The sequence below is a fragment of the Strix aluco genome, chromosome 18 (genome assembly GCF_031877795.1).
Source record: "Strix aluco isolate bStrAlu1 chromosome 18, bStrAlu1.hap1, whole genome shotgun sequence".
Lineage (NCBI taxonomy): Eukaryota > Metazoa > Chordata > Aves > Strigiformes > Strigidae > Strix > Strix aluco.
In genome coordinates, this window is record NC_133948.1 from 12,686,767 (window position 1) to 12,705,476 (window position 18,710).

The 18,710-nt window shown below is 47.8% G+C and overlaps 1 protein-coding gene across 1 annotated transcript in view; it reads right to left on the bottom strand.

The window, feature by feature from the left end:
- Positions 1 to 796: 796 nt before the first annotated feature.
- Positions 797 to 18,710, bottom strand: part of BICDL1 (BICD family like cargo adaptor 1) — a 52,274-nt gene continuing 34,360 nt past the window's right edge. The window contains exons 5-11 of the mRNA XM_074843878.1: positions 18,287 to 18,433; positions 17,096 to 17,275; positions 16,567 to 16,785; positions 15,246 to 15,389; positions 11,883 to 12,013; positions 9,125 to 9,245; positions 797 to 5,074 (exon numbers count right to left, since the gene is read on the bottom strand). Of these exons, the coding sequence (XP_074699979.1) occupies positions 4,874 to 5,074; positions 9,125 to 9,245; positions 11,883 to 12,013; positions 15,246 to 15,389; positions 16,567 to 16,785; positions 17,096 to 17,275; positions 18,287 to 18,433 (1,143 nt within the window). The 3' untranslated portion in view covers positions 797 to 4,873. The remainder of the gene's footprint in view (positions 5,075 to 9,124; positions 9,246 to 11,882; positions 12,014 to 15,245; positions 15,390 to 16,566; positions 16,786 to 17,095; positions 17,276 to 18,286; positions 18,434 to 18,710) is intronic.

Consider the following 18,710-nt stretch of genomic DNA (forward strand, 5'->3'; position numbering starts at 1 on the left):
TTCTAGTTTTAAATGTGAATGAAAGAGTAAGCTGGAACTGGTAACCTTATTTCTGTGTGAAAGTGAGATGCTTGTGATTTTGCTATAATCTTTTGTCTTTCTATTCAACAAGAAGTGTTGAGCGAGCTTTGAAAGCTTCTCAAAGGCACCAGGGGTCAGACCCTGAGTCGATTAAAAAGTGTCTGGAGTCTCGCCTTGCTTTCCCAGGAAATGAGTGTACATGTTTCTGTATAGGAACTTCGTGGCCATTGCTGTGCTTGTTGCCCTTAGCGTTCCCCTACCCCCGCCTGCCCTTGACGCACAAGCAGGCTGTGGAAGGCAAGTCCTCGCTCCTGGAGAAGTGTGATGAAAACTTGCTGTGGGAAGGTGCCTTTTCTTCTGTCCGCGCTGTTCTGGTGTGACTATGTAGGGGGGAACCCTGAGGACACGTAGATGGTCCGAACTGCAGCTGGCACAAGCTGGAGGTGTTTCATTGTCCATCTGTGTTTTGTGTCTAAACTCGTTAAAGTTTGAATATCTCTCCATATAAAGGCCGGTAAATGATACAAGTGGCTGGAAGGTGGAGAAGACTTACAAGCTTGTCTTTCTATTTTTCTGGGAGGCAGGAGATATAAACGCTTCAGACGTTCTTTCGCCAGAGCCGTTCTCTTCTGAACACAGGCAAGTGCTTTACGTGGCTGATTTTCTTGGGTGATGGAGTACTAAAGATGCTGTTGGGTGTTAAGATGACAGTGCAAAAAGTGAGCTTGTTCTGCAGCTAGGCAAGATAAGCAGTGACTTGAGAGCTGAGACGGTATCATATAAATGATCTGTTTTATTCTGAAGAGAACTATTTACAAAAGAAGTAGAGCATTGTTTTTACTAAAAATATGCCTTTATAGATTTTTATAATATGCATCTTATAAAAACCATACATTTATTTACATTACTGCTACATACAAAAATTACAGCACTGTGGTATATGTACATATCTATAGATACATTCTTTCTGCTTGTCCCTGCTGTGTGCTTTTTCCCCTCTCAATCTAAGGGAATCATTGCTGCAGCACCCAGACACTTCCTTTCTTGGCTTTTTGGTTAAAACAATCTTGCTTTTTATAGCCGAGTGGGGGGTAGTTTGCCTGATGCAGAGGCATATCTGGAATTTACCATTCTAAGTAGGACAGGTGCATGCAGCTATCACATCCTTGTGTGTGCAGCATTGCCTGTAACCTCACTTCTTGCTTCTCTGTGCAAAATTATTCTGTTGTCATTAATTGATCTATTGTTCATCTCGAGGGCAAGTTGCTGATCTAAGTTTGTATTAAGATAAAGTGCTAGTGACTTGCCTTACATTTACTCTTACTTGTTTACAGTTGCTTCCCTTGCAGAGTTTACTAAAGGGAGATTGATCCCTTTTCCCTTAGGCTAGCATAATAAACATTTGCCCAAACCGTCACCCGTTACTTAACTGTGGGAAAGTTCTTTGTAACCTTAATCTCAGCAGGCATCTCTTCTCTGTGCAATATTTGAACAGTGACTGTGCAGCACTACTGCTTTATTTACTGTTATCTCAAAAGCAAGGGTGAATGTTATATTTAGAGCTGCTGATCCCACTCCTTAAATCTACTTTGGGATCCTGAGTACCTGCTGGATTAATGTGCTTCCTCCATCTCATTCACTGGAGCAGATGTTTCCCTTACGCCATGTGTATCCTAGAAGTATCGAGTATCACAAGTGGAGTGTCTTCTAACCCAACGCTGCAAGGATGATTCCAGGCTCCTGGCCACGACAGGATGGACATGAGTGTTTTAATGACAGCTCAAGGTGAAATAGTCAGGACCTTGTCAAAACACGACATGACAAATGAGAATGTGAAGGACTGCATCGATGAGGTTTTTGAAGACAAAACAACAAAACCTAGCTGCTATATTAAGGCAGTTTCTGTTCTGGTTGAGTAGCAGCTCAGCACAAGGAGGTCTCCTTTGGTGTGTTGTCCTGTTCATTAAACCCAATTCTCTTGTCTTTCTGGGTTTAGTAGTGCAAGTAAGTCTTCAGGGTTAAGGGGCTAGTTTTAAGAAACCATACCCAACTGGCACCTTAGAACATGCTGCCTTTCCTCTTTCAATCTGTTCCATCACTGTCGTTAAATAAATAAAATTGCAATGGGATTAAGGTAGGTTCCTCCTTAAATGAAGCGATGTGCTGTGCATTTCAATGGCCTACCCCTGCAACTGAGTCACTTTCCTCTCAGCAAACATGTAGCAGAAGGCACCTTTCTTCATCTCATTACTGCATTGTCACTGGATGACTTAAGGCCTTTGCCTTAGAATTGCATCCATCCATCCATCCTCGTGGGGGGAGAGTCTCACACAGCTGCTGGGCATGTGGCTTGAAGAGAGCTGATGGGGCCTGGGAAATGACAACTGACAGCAGAAAGAAGGTCGGTGAGGACCAGGATGTTCACATGGCTCTCCCACAATAAGCAGATCATCCTTTCCAACAGTGTGTAAGACAACTATTCACAGGTATCTCTGGCATCCATGAACCCATGCCTAATTTTGCAGGTATCAAAGTTGATGTTAATGCATAGGGGCGTAACACAGTCCTGACAGCAGGAGATGCTGAGCGTGTGCCTCGTGTCTCTGCCCTCTCGAGAGTCACGAGACGGGAGGATGAGGACTTGCCATCCTGAGAGCGTGCTTGGCACTGCACTAAGTCCCTTTCCCGCACTTGCACCAGTGGATACAAGCAGATACACAACAGTTGAGCACGGCCTAGAAAGGAGAGGCCAAGGTTCAGTTTCCTTCCCTGCCTGTGAGACTCCAGACTCCTTTCCCTGTAAGCATCAAGCTGTGTTGGTGCTGCTTTACCAAAGTATTTCCTGGAGCAGGATCTGCAATCCAGGTTTCGTTGCTTTCAAGTAAATGGGTTTTACCACTCAGCTTTTTACCATCGTTTTCAATCCCAAAGAGTACTCTGCTCCTTGCAACATGGAGCTACCTCAGTGCGAGATGATGATTTCATACCAGAGTGGTAGTTTCATGCTAGCAAGGATGCTCAAATCTTTGTAGGCAGAAAGGATATTTGTACTGAGGTATTATGGATGTTCTATCCCATAGATAAGTTGAATAATAATAAAAAAAAAAAACCAACCCACCAACCTCTTACCTGCTTCTTAGAAGAAGGTGTTTGATACCTAATTCTAGCAGAAAGCTTGTCACTGTAGTGAGCAGAGATAGCAGCTCCCTGTAGGATGGTGTTTTAGCACCTAAGTTGCTGAGCAGGGCAGAGCTGAATGTGTACCTAGCTCCGTCTCCTGTGGGACAGTGTAGGTGGTAGCCTCCTTAAAGCAGCAGGGAAACAAATTAGGGCCTGTGGGTATCATGAGCTGGGAGAACGCGTGAAAATTGCATGACAGCAGCAGGACGTCTCTGAACTTAGGCTGGCGTTCCTCGCTGGTTTATGATGGCAGACTGTGAAAGAGCAGAGCTGTAAGGTGCCCATCCAGTGCGTAGGGAAGGCCCCTACTTCAGTATTGCAGGATATCCAGCACTGCTGTGTGCATACACCAAATAAGCTACGTTCCTTCTCGTTGATTAAGTCACGCTTACAGCAAAGCAGGCTCTGATCATCTTCAGTCAAAAGGAGATTTGGCTACCTGCTCGCTGAAGGGCTGAGTAGTAAATGATCTGCAGGCAGGGACAAATACTCATCATTTTCTTTAGGCCACAGCTAATGTTACTGTGTGGGGCAGAGTAAACTGCAGATTTTCCAGAGCTTTGTAGAGACACTAATCACCTTTGGCTTTAGTGAAGGTAGATGCCTGCGTGTTTTCTGAGGATCAAGTCTGTCAACCCAGCGTCAAAGACCTACTGACATCATTACAGGTAGACTTTCAGTGAATTATTAGTTAGGCTTTTTAGGGGCCTATCCAGTTAAAATGACAGGTTTCTTACTCTGTTTGGGAGGGTTACATGGCTTTGGGGAGAGAGATGTGTGACTTGCTGAAGCTCCACAATTACCTTTGGCCATTGGAGGGACAGTAGGTGCCCCAGGACTGAACATCTACAACTCTTATCCCATCTGTGATCTGTTGTAGATGGTCAGTCTCTTGGGGAGAAATTCTTAATATTCTGTGTAACTACAGACCCTGCAACTCTTACCTCTCTGTAACAGGAGGGAGCTAGAGAAGACATAACATCAGCAATCTTACAACTGCCCTGATCTGCGAGGAGCCTGGATTCCCACGAGGGGTGAACAGCTACGCAGAGCTGCAGGGGAGATGGCGCCCAGGCAGGATCTGCAGTGATGGCTCAACTTCCACCATGGAGAAAGCTACACTTGTCAAAACACAGCAATGCTGGGGCCAGAGTGACTCCAGTCTCAGTGGGATGGATGAAGGACATCACAGCTGCCGGGACCAGAGGGCAGTATAAGGGACTCCCCTCTCTTCTCTTGCATTCAGCCCTCTTCTTCCCCCTGTGCTCGCTGTGACGGCAGTTCTCAATCCCCTGTGCTGCTTTGTCTTGGGGCTGCTTATTTCCTTCTCCAGCATGAGAATGCTTTTAAGACAATCAGATTATTCTTCACAGCAGAAACTGGACTGTGTCAAAGCGCCTAAAATATACCCTGAAGTTTATCACTTCACTTAAAGAATAAGAAAAGTTTCTTTCTATTAGTATCACATTGTCAATTTGCAAATCTCCAGTTCATGTAAACATTTGGTTCAGACCAGGTGCGGTGTAAATAGTGCAGAGTCTCAAGGGTTAACTCCTTTGCCCCCTTCATTTTTTTTCTTAGTGGATCAGCGTTGGGTCCATCAGCAAGCTGGGCAGCTGCCCCACTCCCCATCTTGAAGCAGGAATTGTTGGAGAGGTTTCTCTTTTTCAAATTAATTTTTCTTGAAAAAGGAGAAGAGACGGTTCCCTTCTGCCCCAACGGGCTCGTCCCCCTGCTGCTCCGGCCTGAACACGGGGGAGGGTCTGGCACTCCGCTTTGCGCCGTAGCCACTGGAGAAGGAATAAGCAAGCTGGCTCCATTCCTTCGGGTGTTTGTCCATCAGCTGCTGGTCAATGACCCTGTGCATGTCATCCTGCAGCAGAGGGAGAGGAGAGGGTTGTTAGTGGCAGCTGATGCTCAAAGGGAGCTTGCGCAGGGACTCGGCTGAAATGGGTGTGAAACGTGCTGTGATGAGATGGAGGATGGATGACAAGAGTGGGGACACATCTAGCTCCCCACTGGGCAGCAGGCTCAACCTTGCTTGCTGCCATGAGGCTTTTTAGTGAGCCAGGAAGGTAAACCACAATTCTGAGGGATAAATTGCTCAGGTGTCCTCGCAGAGGAGCATCATGCCTACTTGGGACTCTGTGACACCCCTAAACGATGTTTCTCTGCTGTCTCCAGGTGCAGAAGTCCCCTTTGGGGGGAGAAATATATAAAAAAAGAACAAATGCAGCTGAAAACAAATGCCAGAAAAAGTAAGGATATCTGTCCTGAGCAGGTCTATGTGCTTGCCATGTGGAGCAGGCAGGCAGGCACGACAGAGCTGCCTGCACAGCCACTGTTAGCAGGGCTTCTTTGGGGAAGGTGCCACTGGGAGCTGAGGGGCTGGGGCCAGGCGTGGGCCCACCAGACCCCATGTGGGTTTTGCACCAGACTTACCAAAAAGAACTGTGCTTGTCCCTTAGACCTCCCCCTTCCCCTAGAGCCAGCGAGCGGTGGGAGCTCTCTGACTGACAGCTTGGCATGAACAACCACTGTGGGTTTTTAGAGGTAACAGAAACACTCTGGTTTCATCCACGTTTGCAGCACAGCGAAATTGCTCTATGCAAAATAATTAGTCAGTTTTGTTGCCGTTAATGACATGCTAATGTGTTCCTTGAAAACCTGGCTATCAATTCTACAAATTTTAAACCTTCAGATCCATTATTTCTGCTATAATTGCATATTTAAACTGTAGCTTAGTGAAAACATGTGTACACAAACTAGCCCCTCAGGAAAAATCAATGATTCTCCAGCGGTTTGGTCCTTGATTAGGACTGAGGGCACCGTCTGGTGGGAACAAGGATACTCTGGATGGGCTGTAGTGGTGGAAGTGCTGTTCAGTTGGCACCTTGTGCAGGGCAGCCCATCACGGCAGCACTGAGATAGAAGTTGCTCTGTAACTCGATGGGGAATAAAAACAGTCAATTTGGACTGGAAACTTGAACGATGGCTCATCTCTTGTTGCAGCATTTTCTGCAGGGAAAAGGTCTTGACCTGAATGGGGACTTTCCCTGGGGGAGCAGGAGGGTGCAGAGCTACGTGGACTGGGGAAGCTTTGGATCTTTTTAGAGCAGGGCTGGAAAGGGGAAAGGCAGAGGGAGAGTTCAAGAGGTTAAGGCAAACATCAGCATTAAGGTGAAACAGGCTTCCAGAGGTGAAGCTGCCATGTGAAAATGTATTGGACTTTGAAGGCACCTCTTCTAGCAAATGAGGTAGGCACCCAGACTCCAGCATGGCAGATCTGTGTCCTTGGTTAACCACATAACAGGGGATGAGTATGATTTTTATATTTTTTTATATATATAAATATATATATATATAAAAACACTGTATGCACTATTAAGAGTGCACTACATTCGGGTCCCTGCCTGTCTGATGCGTGAATCAGAGAGCACAGCACTTGGCTGTGGAGATTCAGGGTGGCTGTATGGAGCAAGGCTGGTGCAGAGCTGTGGTCTCTGCCCTGACACTGGGCAGGGGCACAGGAATGTCTGGGGACACGGAGGGAGGACAAACACCAGCAGTATGAGACCTGTCTGATAAAGTGGCCCCATAAAGCTGCATAACGTGGTACTGGTGTGTTCTGTGCAGGAGTTTCTGCTCTTTGAGGCTGAAGGAGGTGCAAATGGCATGTATCCTCCTCCAGAGCTGGAGCTGGGCTCCCTTGCATGAGATAAGGGTGGGAGCTGCCCAAGGCGACCTCGGAGGCTGGTGGCTGTGGCCGTGCCAGCTGCAGCTCTCTGCAGGCATTGCAGCATTTTTAACTTAACTGTGCCCCTGTCTCTGTTGCACTGAAGCCATTGAGCTCTCATTTCAGAGAAGCAGCCTTCTTCACTTCAAGCTTGCTCCATATTCCTTCCCTACCCCCAGTCAGATAATGATGAATGCCAGTGGGGGTCAGATTAGGCACGGGGGTGAGGTGCACATCCAGTCCTGTGCTACTCCTGTGTGAGGCTCGGATGTGCGGGATTTTGCTTTTAGTCTGTGTGATTATGTGCCTACAGAAAACTGTAATTTTGTTGATGGTCCTTGGAAAAGCGCAGACTAGAAGTGTGCAAGAGCGAAATTCTATCAGATTAAACCTCCATTTATGCCCAGCTAGAACAGAGAATCTCATCCCATTTTATCAGAAATACTCAGCTTTGCAAATAGTCCCCAAAATATATAAATCACCTGATTTGTTTTGTGCCTCTGTGGTTGAGCTTCTGTTGTGGGGACATTAGGTGCTTGGAAACTGTTTTGCTACTGTGTAATAACACTTTAGGTCAGTATGTTGGAGAAACTTTCTGCAGTGCTAGTGGGCCTGATCCTCATCTCAGAGCGCTGATGGGAGCAGGATTGGGGTTGCTGTATTGCTGCAATTGGATGACATAATGTGAAGTGAGAAGGCAAACGCCTGTTGTTAAAACCCTAAGCTGGAGATGTTCCAGAATTAAATACTGAATGTGCTAGTAAGTAGGTCTCAATTTATACCACCCATCCAAACAGAAGCAGAGCTTGGATACAGACATTTCCTATGCAGAGCACTGAATGTCACTTACTAAATAACAAGGCTGAAAAGTAAAATCCCAGTCTGTGTTTCAAGAAATTTTCCAGATATGCCGACTACAGGGCATTAATGATATGTGCCCCTCAGCCTGGCTTTCCCCAAGGTGACCTTTGGGGCAAAGCCTCGGCACAGGGTGTAGGATGCTGCTCCTTGTGCCCTGGCCTGGTGCTGGGGTGGTGGGTGCGTGTGTGCAGAATATCGGTGGGTGATGGAGACCCCCCCACTGGCCCCTCTTGCCAGATGATGGTGAGGACAGAGATGGATGTGGGTGATGGTGGCAGCAAATGGAGCAGGCGAGGGGATGGTGGGTTCTTGGCGAAGGTGCAGGGAGCTCACCTCAAAGGCAGGAGGGGTGTACGACTAAAGCTGTTGGTACAGGAACTGAGAAAGGCCACTAGATCAGAAACCAAAGGAGCCAGATAGTAAAAAGCCCTGAGGAAGCAAACTGTAAGCAGGAGAAAGAGAAAAAAAAAAAAAAAAAAAAAAAGAGAAACGAAAACACAGTGGAGTTGAAACAGGAGCGAGGTTGTATGGGAGAGGTTTCTACCGGTCAGGCTGGTTGTTAGTAGAGTCAGGGTCTTGCATAGACTGATAGACTGCAACAAATTACTATAACTGGCCCAGACCTTTTCTCTTGTATCTGCTTCTTCTCTATTAAAGTAGCCCTCCCTCGGTGCTAGTTTTCTGGGAGGACACAGTTTTGTCTGCTCCCAAGGGCTCTCTGCCTTTACATGGGTTTTCCCCACTGACCCCAAGTAGAGCATTTCCAGGGCAGCCACTGAATTTCCGTGGGTTTTTTTTTTTTACCTTGGTGAAGGGCTGGGATTTTAGCTTCTCCATCTTGCCAGATCTTCTGAGTTGATTAAAACCGTGCAGCTATACCGCAAAACAATCACCACAACCTCTCTGCCTCCCACCTTTCTGCTCCGTTATGGAAAAGCAAGGATGTGCTGTGCCCACACGTCCCCAAGGCTGCATCTGCCCAGGGACAGCTGCATGGACACCTTCCCTCCCCATAGCAGGTTACTCTGCAAAGCCTATGTTACTCATGCTGCATGCAGCCATGAGATAGTTTGTTTCTCTGTTTTAAATGGGTATTCCTGTACAGATAATTAACAGCTCACGGCTGAAAGGCTTTGAGCAGGGGAGGGCTGTGCTTCACCCCCCACTGCATCATTGACTCCTGCAGAGCCAAAAGCAAACCCTCCTATCTGTGGACGCTCAGGTTGTGCAGCAAACCCACAGGGAGGGGGGAAAAGTCACCCAAAGGTGCCTCCTGGGCCATGTGCCACCCAGACACTTGCCCTGCAGTGACTGAGGGCTGCTCACCTGCCAGGCCTCCAGCTGCTGCGAGAGGTTCACCTTCTGCTGGATGGCATCCAGCAGCTGGCTGTTGAGGGACATCATGTCGATCTTGCACTTGGCCAGCTCCACCTCCACCGCGTTCTTCCTAGGGGGAGAGCAAGAAATTTGGGCATTTTTCTTTTTTTTAGAGGAAGTGTTAAACATATCCTTGAGGAGAAGTCAATCATTTCTTTCCTTGGCAAGTCCCCATATCCTAAACTGTTCATCTTCGTTGTATTCTGGACAATCTATTAAGCTGAGGAGTGGGACAGAACTGTATACATCATTACTATAAAACCAGCAGATTTCTGGTAAGCACGCTATGAAAATACAAAAATATATTCAGACACACTGCTGTGTAAGATAATATAGCATGCCTGGAGAATGTGCAGGATCTGCCATTAAAAATGGAGATCTAGAATGAGACAGAATCTACATATAAATATTTTTTCCTTTTCTTCTGTCTACTAATGCATAGAAAAGGAAATGGTATGTGCTAAAAACCAGATGATCTGTGTCTGATCACTTGATCAATACATTGCAATATAAAACAAACAAACCCTCAAAGAGTATAACCTACTTTCAGTTGGGACTTGGACTGAAGGAAGGAATGAATGAAGGAAGAAAACTTATCACAGAACATGCTTTTTAAGAATGACAAACTGTTAAAATTGTTTTAATTAGATGTTATACTTTAAGGAAAGCTCCCAGTTTCAATGGGGTTGTGTCGGCCCTTGGGAACACTGCTGCTGTGTTTCTTTCCAGGTATTTGGTGGCCACTGGGCCTATGATGCCACGGCCAAGGTTGCTCAACGGGCCCCGAGTGCTCAGGGGCTGAGATGTTCCTGTTGCTACGGGCTAGTGGAAAGGAATTTTCCTCTAGGAAGGCGCAATTTCCTGAACTGCCTAAGCTGGGAAATGCTGGGAGCACAGGTGAGCACAAAGCTTAAGTTTTCAATTAACTGCTGTGTGATGGGAAACTGTAACATGACTTGCTGGGAACCATCTTTTCTTGCAAACATTTTTGGGAGAAATAATTGCATCTTATTACCTGTAGCTAATTCATCACCTCCTAATAGCTCCCTTGTGCTCCACAGCAGAACAGCAATTTGGGAATTCATGTTTATATTCCAGGTAGCGGTTGCTTAACACCTCCTATTATAGGATCCTATTTTCCTATTGCTTCCCGTGTCGCCAAACTTCAGCTTCAAGCTAAAAATTTTCCGTGCCAGATGTCTGCCTCAGGCAGTGATTTTATTTCTGTTCAGAGTTAGGGCTTTTTTTTGGGAGGGCTTCAACAAAAGTGACTTAACCCTTGAAGTGCGAGGTGGGAAGCATATCACGAGCTTCCCAGGCAGCAGCCTGCTTAGTCTGTGGAGGGATGCTTTCATTTCTAGCAACAAGACGCTCTTGTCTGCTTTCACTTGCAGCCACTTTCTGCTCATTAATCACCCTCTACTCACCCATGCACACTTGTCACATCCCCCTTTCTCTGGGCTCCTGCCACTGCAGGACAGTCAGCCGTAAATATTAGTGCTTTGTCCCAGCAGGGTCATTAACCGCGGTGGAGAAGCTGTACCCTTCCACTCCCGGCTGTGGATTTGAGCACCTTAAATAGCCTTTTGTTGTGAAGCTCCCCATTGCTGCTTGGATATTACCAGAGGATTTATAGCGGTGGCAGTGCGTTGCCATAGCCACAGCAGAACCAGCAACCCACACGCACTGGAAATGTCAGAACCACATCTCTGCACCCGGCAGTGCAGCTGGGATGCTCCTGATTTTTGCCAACAGATGGAGGTGTTACAGAGGAGAGCGATGGGAATTTGGTAGCTGGCTACCTGGGTGAGAGCAGCACAGATGATCGGGTCACTTAAAAAAAAGATGAAGGGATTGTGCATGCTGATTTTGCTCCCCACATCCCCAGAGATGCAATGCTCTCTTGTTCCTCCTCTTGCCGAAGGCTTAAGTATCAGGCATTTCCTAAGGAGATGGACTGGTGGTGTCCTGACCCATCTGTTTACTGAAGAGATTATCAGATGCGTCCCTTCTACCTAGAGCACAGGAGGGTCAATGTTTCTGCTGCTCTTCTCGGCGCAAAGAGTGCTCAGGGCAGTGTGGCAAGTCCAGGCACAGAGCCAGGGAAGTGGTGTATGGGGTACAGGGTAGCAAAACTGTACAGGTCTGCAAAGAGGATGGGGAAAATAAAGAGTCAAAACAATGGGAGAATCCCGAAAGGAGAAATAGAGCAGTACAGGACTGGAGATGCAAAAAAGACCCTGGAACAGGAAAGGAGAACAAGTGACCAGAGAACTGGTTTAGGGAGGAGGCCCAAGCAGGGCTGTAATGGGGATGGGCAGGAAAGCAGGGTTGTGTGTCTGAAAGAGCAAAAGAAGAAAAATATGGCAAATAGGGCAGACCTAGTGTTTCCATTTAGTTCCCTGAAGTCCTCTCCTCCTTGCTGTAAGTTGGACCAGCACTAGGGATGGAAAAAATATGGTTCACAGCATCCTCCTAAATGCCCCAAATCCTGCCATGGGGCAGCTCTGGAAGTTGGCATCTCCTGCCCTGCTCTCAAGCTCCTGGCAGCATCTCCCAATGCCAGCAAAGCTGAGACTCGCTCCATTGCTTTGTAACAATTTCTGAAATTCATGGAGGGTGGGAGAAACCCACCCTGGAGGTATCTCCTGCTAAGACACTCCATAAACGCTTACCCAGCCTGGCTTTGGCTGTTCATACCACTTACTTGGCAATGGCCTCATCTCGGTCCCTGATGGCCTGCAGGAGCTGTTCACTTGTCTCCTTGTCTTCAGCAGTACCTCGCAGCCGGTCCCGCTCCTCCTTCAGCGTCGTCATTTCCACACTCAGCAGCGTGACCTGTGGGCAGGGGGAGGGTGTGAAACCCAGGGTTTCTCAGACAAATTCACCATGAGTGGGGGGAAAAAAAAGCCACGTGAGCCAACGTGCAGGATGAGCTCCTGTGCTTGTAGCAGAAGCTGTGTCTGCTGGAAGGGGGCTGTTAGTGCTGGTGCAACCCCCCATGAGATGTGCCAGCTTGCCCTGGGATGCCGGTAGTGCAGGTCTGAGCAAGATGGGTGGCCAGGACAGCCTCAGTACCGTGCCACAACAGCACTGAAAGCTGTGCAGCTGTGTGAGGCAGGACCTATGGCATCAGCGCTGAAATACTGCCCCTCTCCAAGTGGTTTGTCTTATGCACGCATCCTCTGAGCCTGCCTGTTGTATTGTGGTCTTTCCAGGGTTAAATTATTGCAATCATCATTTAGCAGCAAGTAAGATTTTTTGGAGGGGGCCGTTACATCTCCTGAAGTAGTATGAAGCTGAAGACAAAGGATGTGAAAATTCCCTTTCACGCCATTTGAGGTGTTACTGGCACATCTTACGATTTTAATTAGACTTTAAAATATGTGTGGAGTCTTAAATAGCCTGAGAAATGATCTATCGTTTTGGTCCTGTGCAGAGTGAGTTAATAGGGTATGAAATCATGCGACAGCTTTGCAATATTTCATACACATTTAATTTCTTTGTCTAGGGCACACACATGCTCCGTTACGCTACTCCACCGCTTGGAAACCCTTCCAGCGTTTGACCCACCTCCTTTTTCTAAATGCAGCTCAGTAGTGCTTGCATCCTCAAAGAAATCTTTAAATAGAGGGCAGACAGTCAAAAAGGGCTCGTCACATCAACAGCGTGGGAGGATCTGCCGTTAGCACGGCATGGCTGGGTCTGGGGGGGAAGGAGGGTGTGAATGTGCCCCGTCTGTGTGCAGAGGCTCCCTGCTGTGTGCTGGGGCTGCCAGGGAATTGGGGGTGAGGGGCTGCCCCAGCTGTGCCCTCTTGCAGCCCAGCACAGGATGCACCTCAGGGCAATGATGTGACGGAGAGCAGTGGTGGGAGCTATGTGAAAGGTACTGAGCACTTCTGCTGAAATCCCAGGGGACAGTGGATCAAGAGGCCCAAAAACCTGCATTTGGGGATAGGTTTTGAGTATTAACTGGTTTTGTCTGTGTTTTGGGTAAGAATGGGATGCCACAGATGGAGGAAACTAGCCAGGCAGAAAATGTGAAACTGCTTTCCAGTGTATACAGAGGCAGGGGTGATTCCTGTCTCCACCAGCTCACCTTGCTCTCAGGCAGGAACAATGAATGTGTGGTGCTACAAGGTCCCAAAAGCTGTTTAGGAGAAGTTCCCCTTTTATTGTATCAATACCAGCAACAGCACAGAGGGATGCAGAAGCAGTAAAGCACTGCTGCCTGGAGTGGACCAGACTTCCATGTGCGCCCATTTTCTTTAGTACTGAACTGAAGACAGTGTTGCCTCTTCTATGGGAGCAAGTGTGAGGCTGGGTTATGGGCAAAAGCTGCGGGAGAGGTGTACTTTCTGTGTGAGGCTGGAGCGCTTCTCTGAGGGCAATGTCTGCTGCATTTGTAGTTATGCCCCATCTCTCTCTCCAAATAACAGAGGTGTGAGAAGTAAACCAGCAGCCTTGCCTTTGCTCCCTAAACATACAGAGCTTTGGTAGTCAGGGACCCCTTAAAGCTGAGATGGGGATCCAGACTTGTGATCCAGGGCGGATCCTCTGGTCCTTCCTGGCTGGGGGGTTTGGGGAGATCAGCCACAGTGAAGAACCACCAGGTGCTGCTCCCTCCTGGTGTCCTGCCAAGGCCTTGCGTGTAAGGGGGTGCTGCATCCACACAAGCAGGCTGGTTGCTCGTAATCTGTGAATAAGCCTCTAATGGCCTCTGTCAGCATGGCCAAATCGCAGTGATCAAGCCCTTGTCTCCTCCATGTCAGGTGTGTTTAAGGGCAAGGGGCACCTGTGGGTGGTGCACGGGACTATGGCAGCACGGCCAGAGGAGCGCCTGGGCTCATGTCTCACTGGGGCACAAGTTTGCACCCTTGAAGGTGTCTCTTGTGGCCACGTCACTGAGAGGAGTAGTCCTCAGGGAAGGATGGGTGCCAGGGCTGCTCCCTCACTGCAATCTGCCTCTAATCAGCTGCTTTGTCAGCAAGACTATTTCCCTCGTACACGTGCAGCCATCACTGCCAGGGGTATTTCATGATGTTCTCACTCTTTTTCCTTCGGCCCCATGGTGGGAGCTCCCGTAACCATACACAAGGCTGTCAGACCCCAGGTTGTGCTGACTTTCTGGACAGGGATGTGTTTTCTTTTTTCTCCTCCAAAAGGGTATTGTGGAAGGGCAATACAGCACTCTTGGCAAGACCGGCCAAGGGCGTTAATCCCATTCCCTGCTCCAAGGCAGCTGGTGCTAAACAAGCAGCTGTGCTAAAGGCTGCTTCTGCTGCAGCCTCCAGATCCCCTCCAGCGTTTTGAGTCTTGTCCCATAGAGACAGGGATTGCTGAGCATCTCCTTGGATGCCTGTCTCCATTTGCTGCTTTTGGCATAGGACCTCAAAGACAGTCGATGCTATGTTCAGTGTAGATGCAGTTTGATTCTGTGCTTTGGGCGTGGTGCTGGTTTTGGGGTTGGATCACGCATTGCTGTTGAGATTGTCTTAGCCTTAGCCTGCCCCTGTTGGCCCTGGGGTGCTGCCTGGTGCCAGGCTGGCCATGATTAAGATTTTCTAGGTGTGCATTTATGAGGGTTTCATGATGCTGCTCTGGAAGGGGGTGAACCTTGCTCCCAGCAAAGCAGAGCAACACTGTTTTGTCCATCCAGCAGTTACACACACCCTTTATGAGGGCTTACTGCAAGCAAGATGGGTCAGACTGGATACCTATGGGTTTCCAGTACCCCATATCAAGCAGCCTTCTACTTTGGGGTCTTCTGCTGAGAAGAATTTAAGCAAGACAGTCTGCTGAAAAGCAGATTGGGAGAAAGGTTTAAAAGAAGTTTGGCTGCTTGGAATGATGTCTGGGATGGGCCCCAGACAACTTGTCAAAAACTCTGATCCTAAATGCATGAAGCCTCTGCACTGAGTTTAACAGAGTCTTCCTCATCCAGTCATAAGCCATTTTGGCCCAAATCCTCCTGGGTTATTTATCATGCTGATCTCTTCTATGGAAGGCATGGCTTGGAGAATGAACACTAGTGTTACAAGACCACATGTAAAGTGTGGGAATTGCTAACCTGGCTGTGCAGTCGCTGCAGCTCCTCCAAACTCTGCCTCAGTTTTCCCCGTTCTCCTTCCATTAATTCCCTCAGGGCTCGTGAATCCTCACTTGTTCGCCTGATCTGTTCCTCTAAGGTGTCGTCGTCGCTTCGTCGAGAGCTCTGAGAGTGGGAGACAAACCTCTTGCTCAGATTTCACTTTAAAACAGGCAATTGCATTAATTTCATACTGGTTTGGGATGGGGTATTAAACAAGGAAGAAGAAAGTGTGAATGTGACTTTAGTAGAGTTTCCGTTTTGTTCACATATACCTCCACAGTGGAAATATGCTCAGTCAAAGGTACTGCTTCTACACATGATAAAAGAGCATGCAGACATGGTCTTGCCTTAGCATAAACCACATTTACAGAGACCTACCGACCACGTGGTAACATATGGCTACAGTCTCCGTGTCTGTAGACCTTTTGCAGGACTCTCTATTTTTTATTTAACAAATACAACTTCATCTGTTATGCTCAGCCTTCTTACCAGCTGCTACAGGTACTGAAACAAAGGAGGGTGACTACTCCCATGTGGGTCTGCAGTTGCAGGGTCTGCACCGTCTTCCTCCCCATGGCATCTCAAATAAGTCATACTGGCAATGAAAACAGCTTGTGGGTGATGGAAATAGGCCTGATTTGAGCCATTGCAAAAAGTGGGGTGTTTTCTCATAACTCTGTACTCCTGTGGATGCTGAGGGGTCCCCCATGTCATCCCCTGCTCCCCAGCAGCCCCAGGACCGTACCCCACCATACCATATTGTGCTAGAAAAACCCTTCACCTGTCAATGGATTTGAGTCTGGCAGCTCTTGCCCAGACATTTGTACCCAGTGTCAGTTCTCAGGGGCAGAACCTAACCACACTGGGGTTACGATGTTTTTTTGTGATACTATTGCTAATAGAGCAAGGTTAGGAAAATCCTAAGAGAAATAACTGAACTGTGATGTATAAGGCAATCCGCAAGATTTCCATGTTGAAACTCTAATTGACTGCAAATCTCAAAGAAAGCCTACTTTCATTTATTTTCCAGAATGACTCCCAGACCAATGATGGTTACATGAGCTTGAAAGTTACGGCAGTTTAACCACTGCAGGCTGAAACCCCATGTGCTGGCTTGGCTCTTGGCTGACCATTCGAGACACATGGAGCAGGCTGTGCCCTGTGACAGCCCATCTCTGTGGGCCACAGAGGTTTTCTTGAAGACTAGGGACTTCAGGATCCAGTGGAAACCTGCAGCAAACTCTGTCACCTGGACAAGGGGACATGCACAAGCCAAGGTCTCTCTGTGCCACCAACTTACCGTGGAGTCCGCCCCATCCAGCACATTTTGTATCAGTCTTTTCAGCTCGCTGAGAGCTGCCCGTAGGCTGCCGGCTGGGACGTCTTTGGCTGATGAGGTTTCTGAAGACTCATCCATGGAGGAGTCTGTAGAGACTGCTGAGTCTGCGCTGTCATTTCCTCTGAGATGGGAGCAGAGATATCGCACTTGGCAATATGCTTCCCAGAGCTGCAGCCTCAGCTGGAACAAGAGAGCCTGACATTAGCCTGGGTCATCGAGGCCATGGAGATCCTCCTTCCATGGTGAAGTGAGGCATGTGATTGCCAAACCTCACAAATATTTGTCTAGCTTACTATGTTGGTTTTGAAATGGATGCAGAGATTTACTTTCATATGGTCAAAAGGGTGTTGATCCCCGAGCTGAGACCACAACCCCAATTTTCTGGCTCTTGGTTCAGCTCCAAATCCAGGTCAAATGCATTAAAATTCCTCTCCCTCTAGGGCTGGTCACAGAGGTCCATGGGCTTTCCCAGGGACCGGAGGGCAAATACCTGTTCTCGTTCTTGTTCCAGCTCCTCTGCTTCCATGCTCTGCTCTATCTCAGATAGCAGGGACGTGCTGGTTGTGTTGAAATTTTGGAGACTTCTCTCCTCACTGAGCTCTTCTACCTTCCCTTGTAGCTGCCGGTAGGACAGCCGCACCTCCTGGAGCTCCAGCTGGCTTTGGTGCAGCTTGAAAAGAAAATCAAGGAATTTGTTAAGGAAGCAGGAAAAAAAAATTATTAGTGGAGGTGATAGGGACTGGGTGAACCTCTTGGTTTGTGAAGGAGCTGAAAGGGAGGAATGGATGTCACAAAAGAGGGTTTCCAGCCAGGAGGAAAGTACTCTTGGCTGGTATTGCTATATATTGGAGTTTAATCTCCAAATGTCATTAGACACTATTTAGACTCCAGAATATCCTGAAAGATAAAAATAGCAGGTTAATCAGCACTAAAATGAGGAACATTATGAAGAAGCTGGGACTCCAGTAAAAAAATTTGCTGAAAACAACACACCAGAAAGTAAATCCAAAAAGAAGAGTAATATAGACATGTTTTCAAAAAAATCTATAGACATATATAAATACAAATATATATTAAAAAAGGGGAAAAAAAGATTCAGGGTTATTTTGGAGAGCTGGGGAACCAGTGGTTTTCAATCCACAGAAGAGAAATAGAAAAATCTTGTTCTTTACTAAGATGCCTTGAAGCCACAGAGGTGCCAGCTGCTTCTCTGGGGAGTGACGTTTGGTGACACTTGGCTGTGAACACCATGGGGCTTGCTGGGAAACCATCTGAGCAGTGAGAGCTACGAGGCCAGTTACTGCCCTCTGGGACAGTGGGGCCTAAAGAAGCCCCTTCTGAAGCCAATTCTACTATTAGAACATTAACTAAAATGAACTGCAACTAGAGTTCTCTGCTTCTTTTTACATTTACCTCATTTCCCCAGCACCCCGTCCCACTCCCCTGCTCAGATCTCCCTCTCAAGCTGCTCTTTGCTGTCAAGATGCCCCAGTGTGGATCCTGTTATCTGTCCCTACGGGGACACCCAGGACCTCGCTTGCTGCCATGTTTACATGAGCCATTTTATTCTTCCAATTGTTTTGTCTCCCAGTTCCTGTTTATCTTCTGGGTCAATTTTACCCCAGACTACATCTTTTCCTCCATTTCCCCCCTCTTCCCTGTCCCATTGCTCCCTCCTCACCTGCAGGTCCTTGTCATGGCTTTGTCTCTCCAGGATGAGGACTCGGTCCTGCAGCTCCTCCACGGTTCCCTGGAGCAGGTCGTTCTCCTCCATCATGGCACTAAGGCGATGCTCCAGCTCCCGCTTTCTGTCTGTCAGCATTTTGATCTGCGGCGAAAGAGAGGTGGTGTCAGACCCTGCACTTTCCAGGGAGCAGAGAGGAGGGAAATCACGTTCCCAAGAGAGAAATGAAACAGCAAAAAGCAAAAGTATGCACGTAGGTATTCTATACTTGTACAAGAGAAACTGTATCTCTGCGTGTGGTTTAAAGCTTAGGAAGGCTCTGAAAGGAAACTCCTCCTTCCCTAGGCTGCAGGGGCAGCTCCAAAGGGGCTGGGTGTGCATCGGGAGGAGGCCAGCAAGCAGGCAGAAATGTCCAAATGCA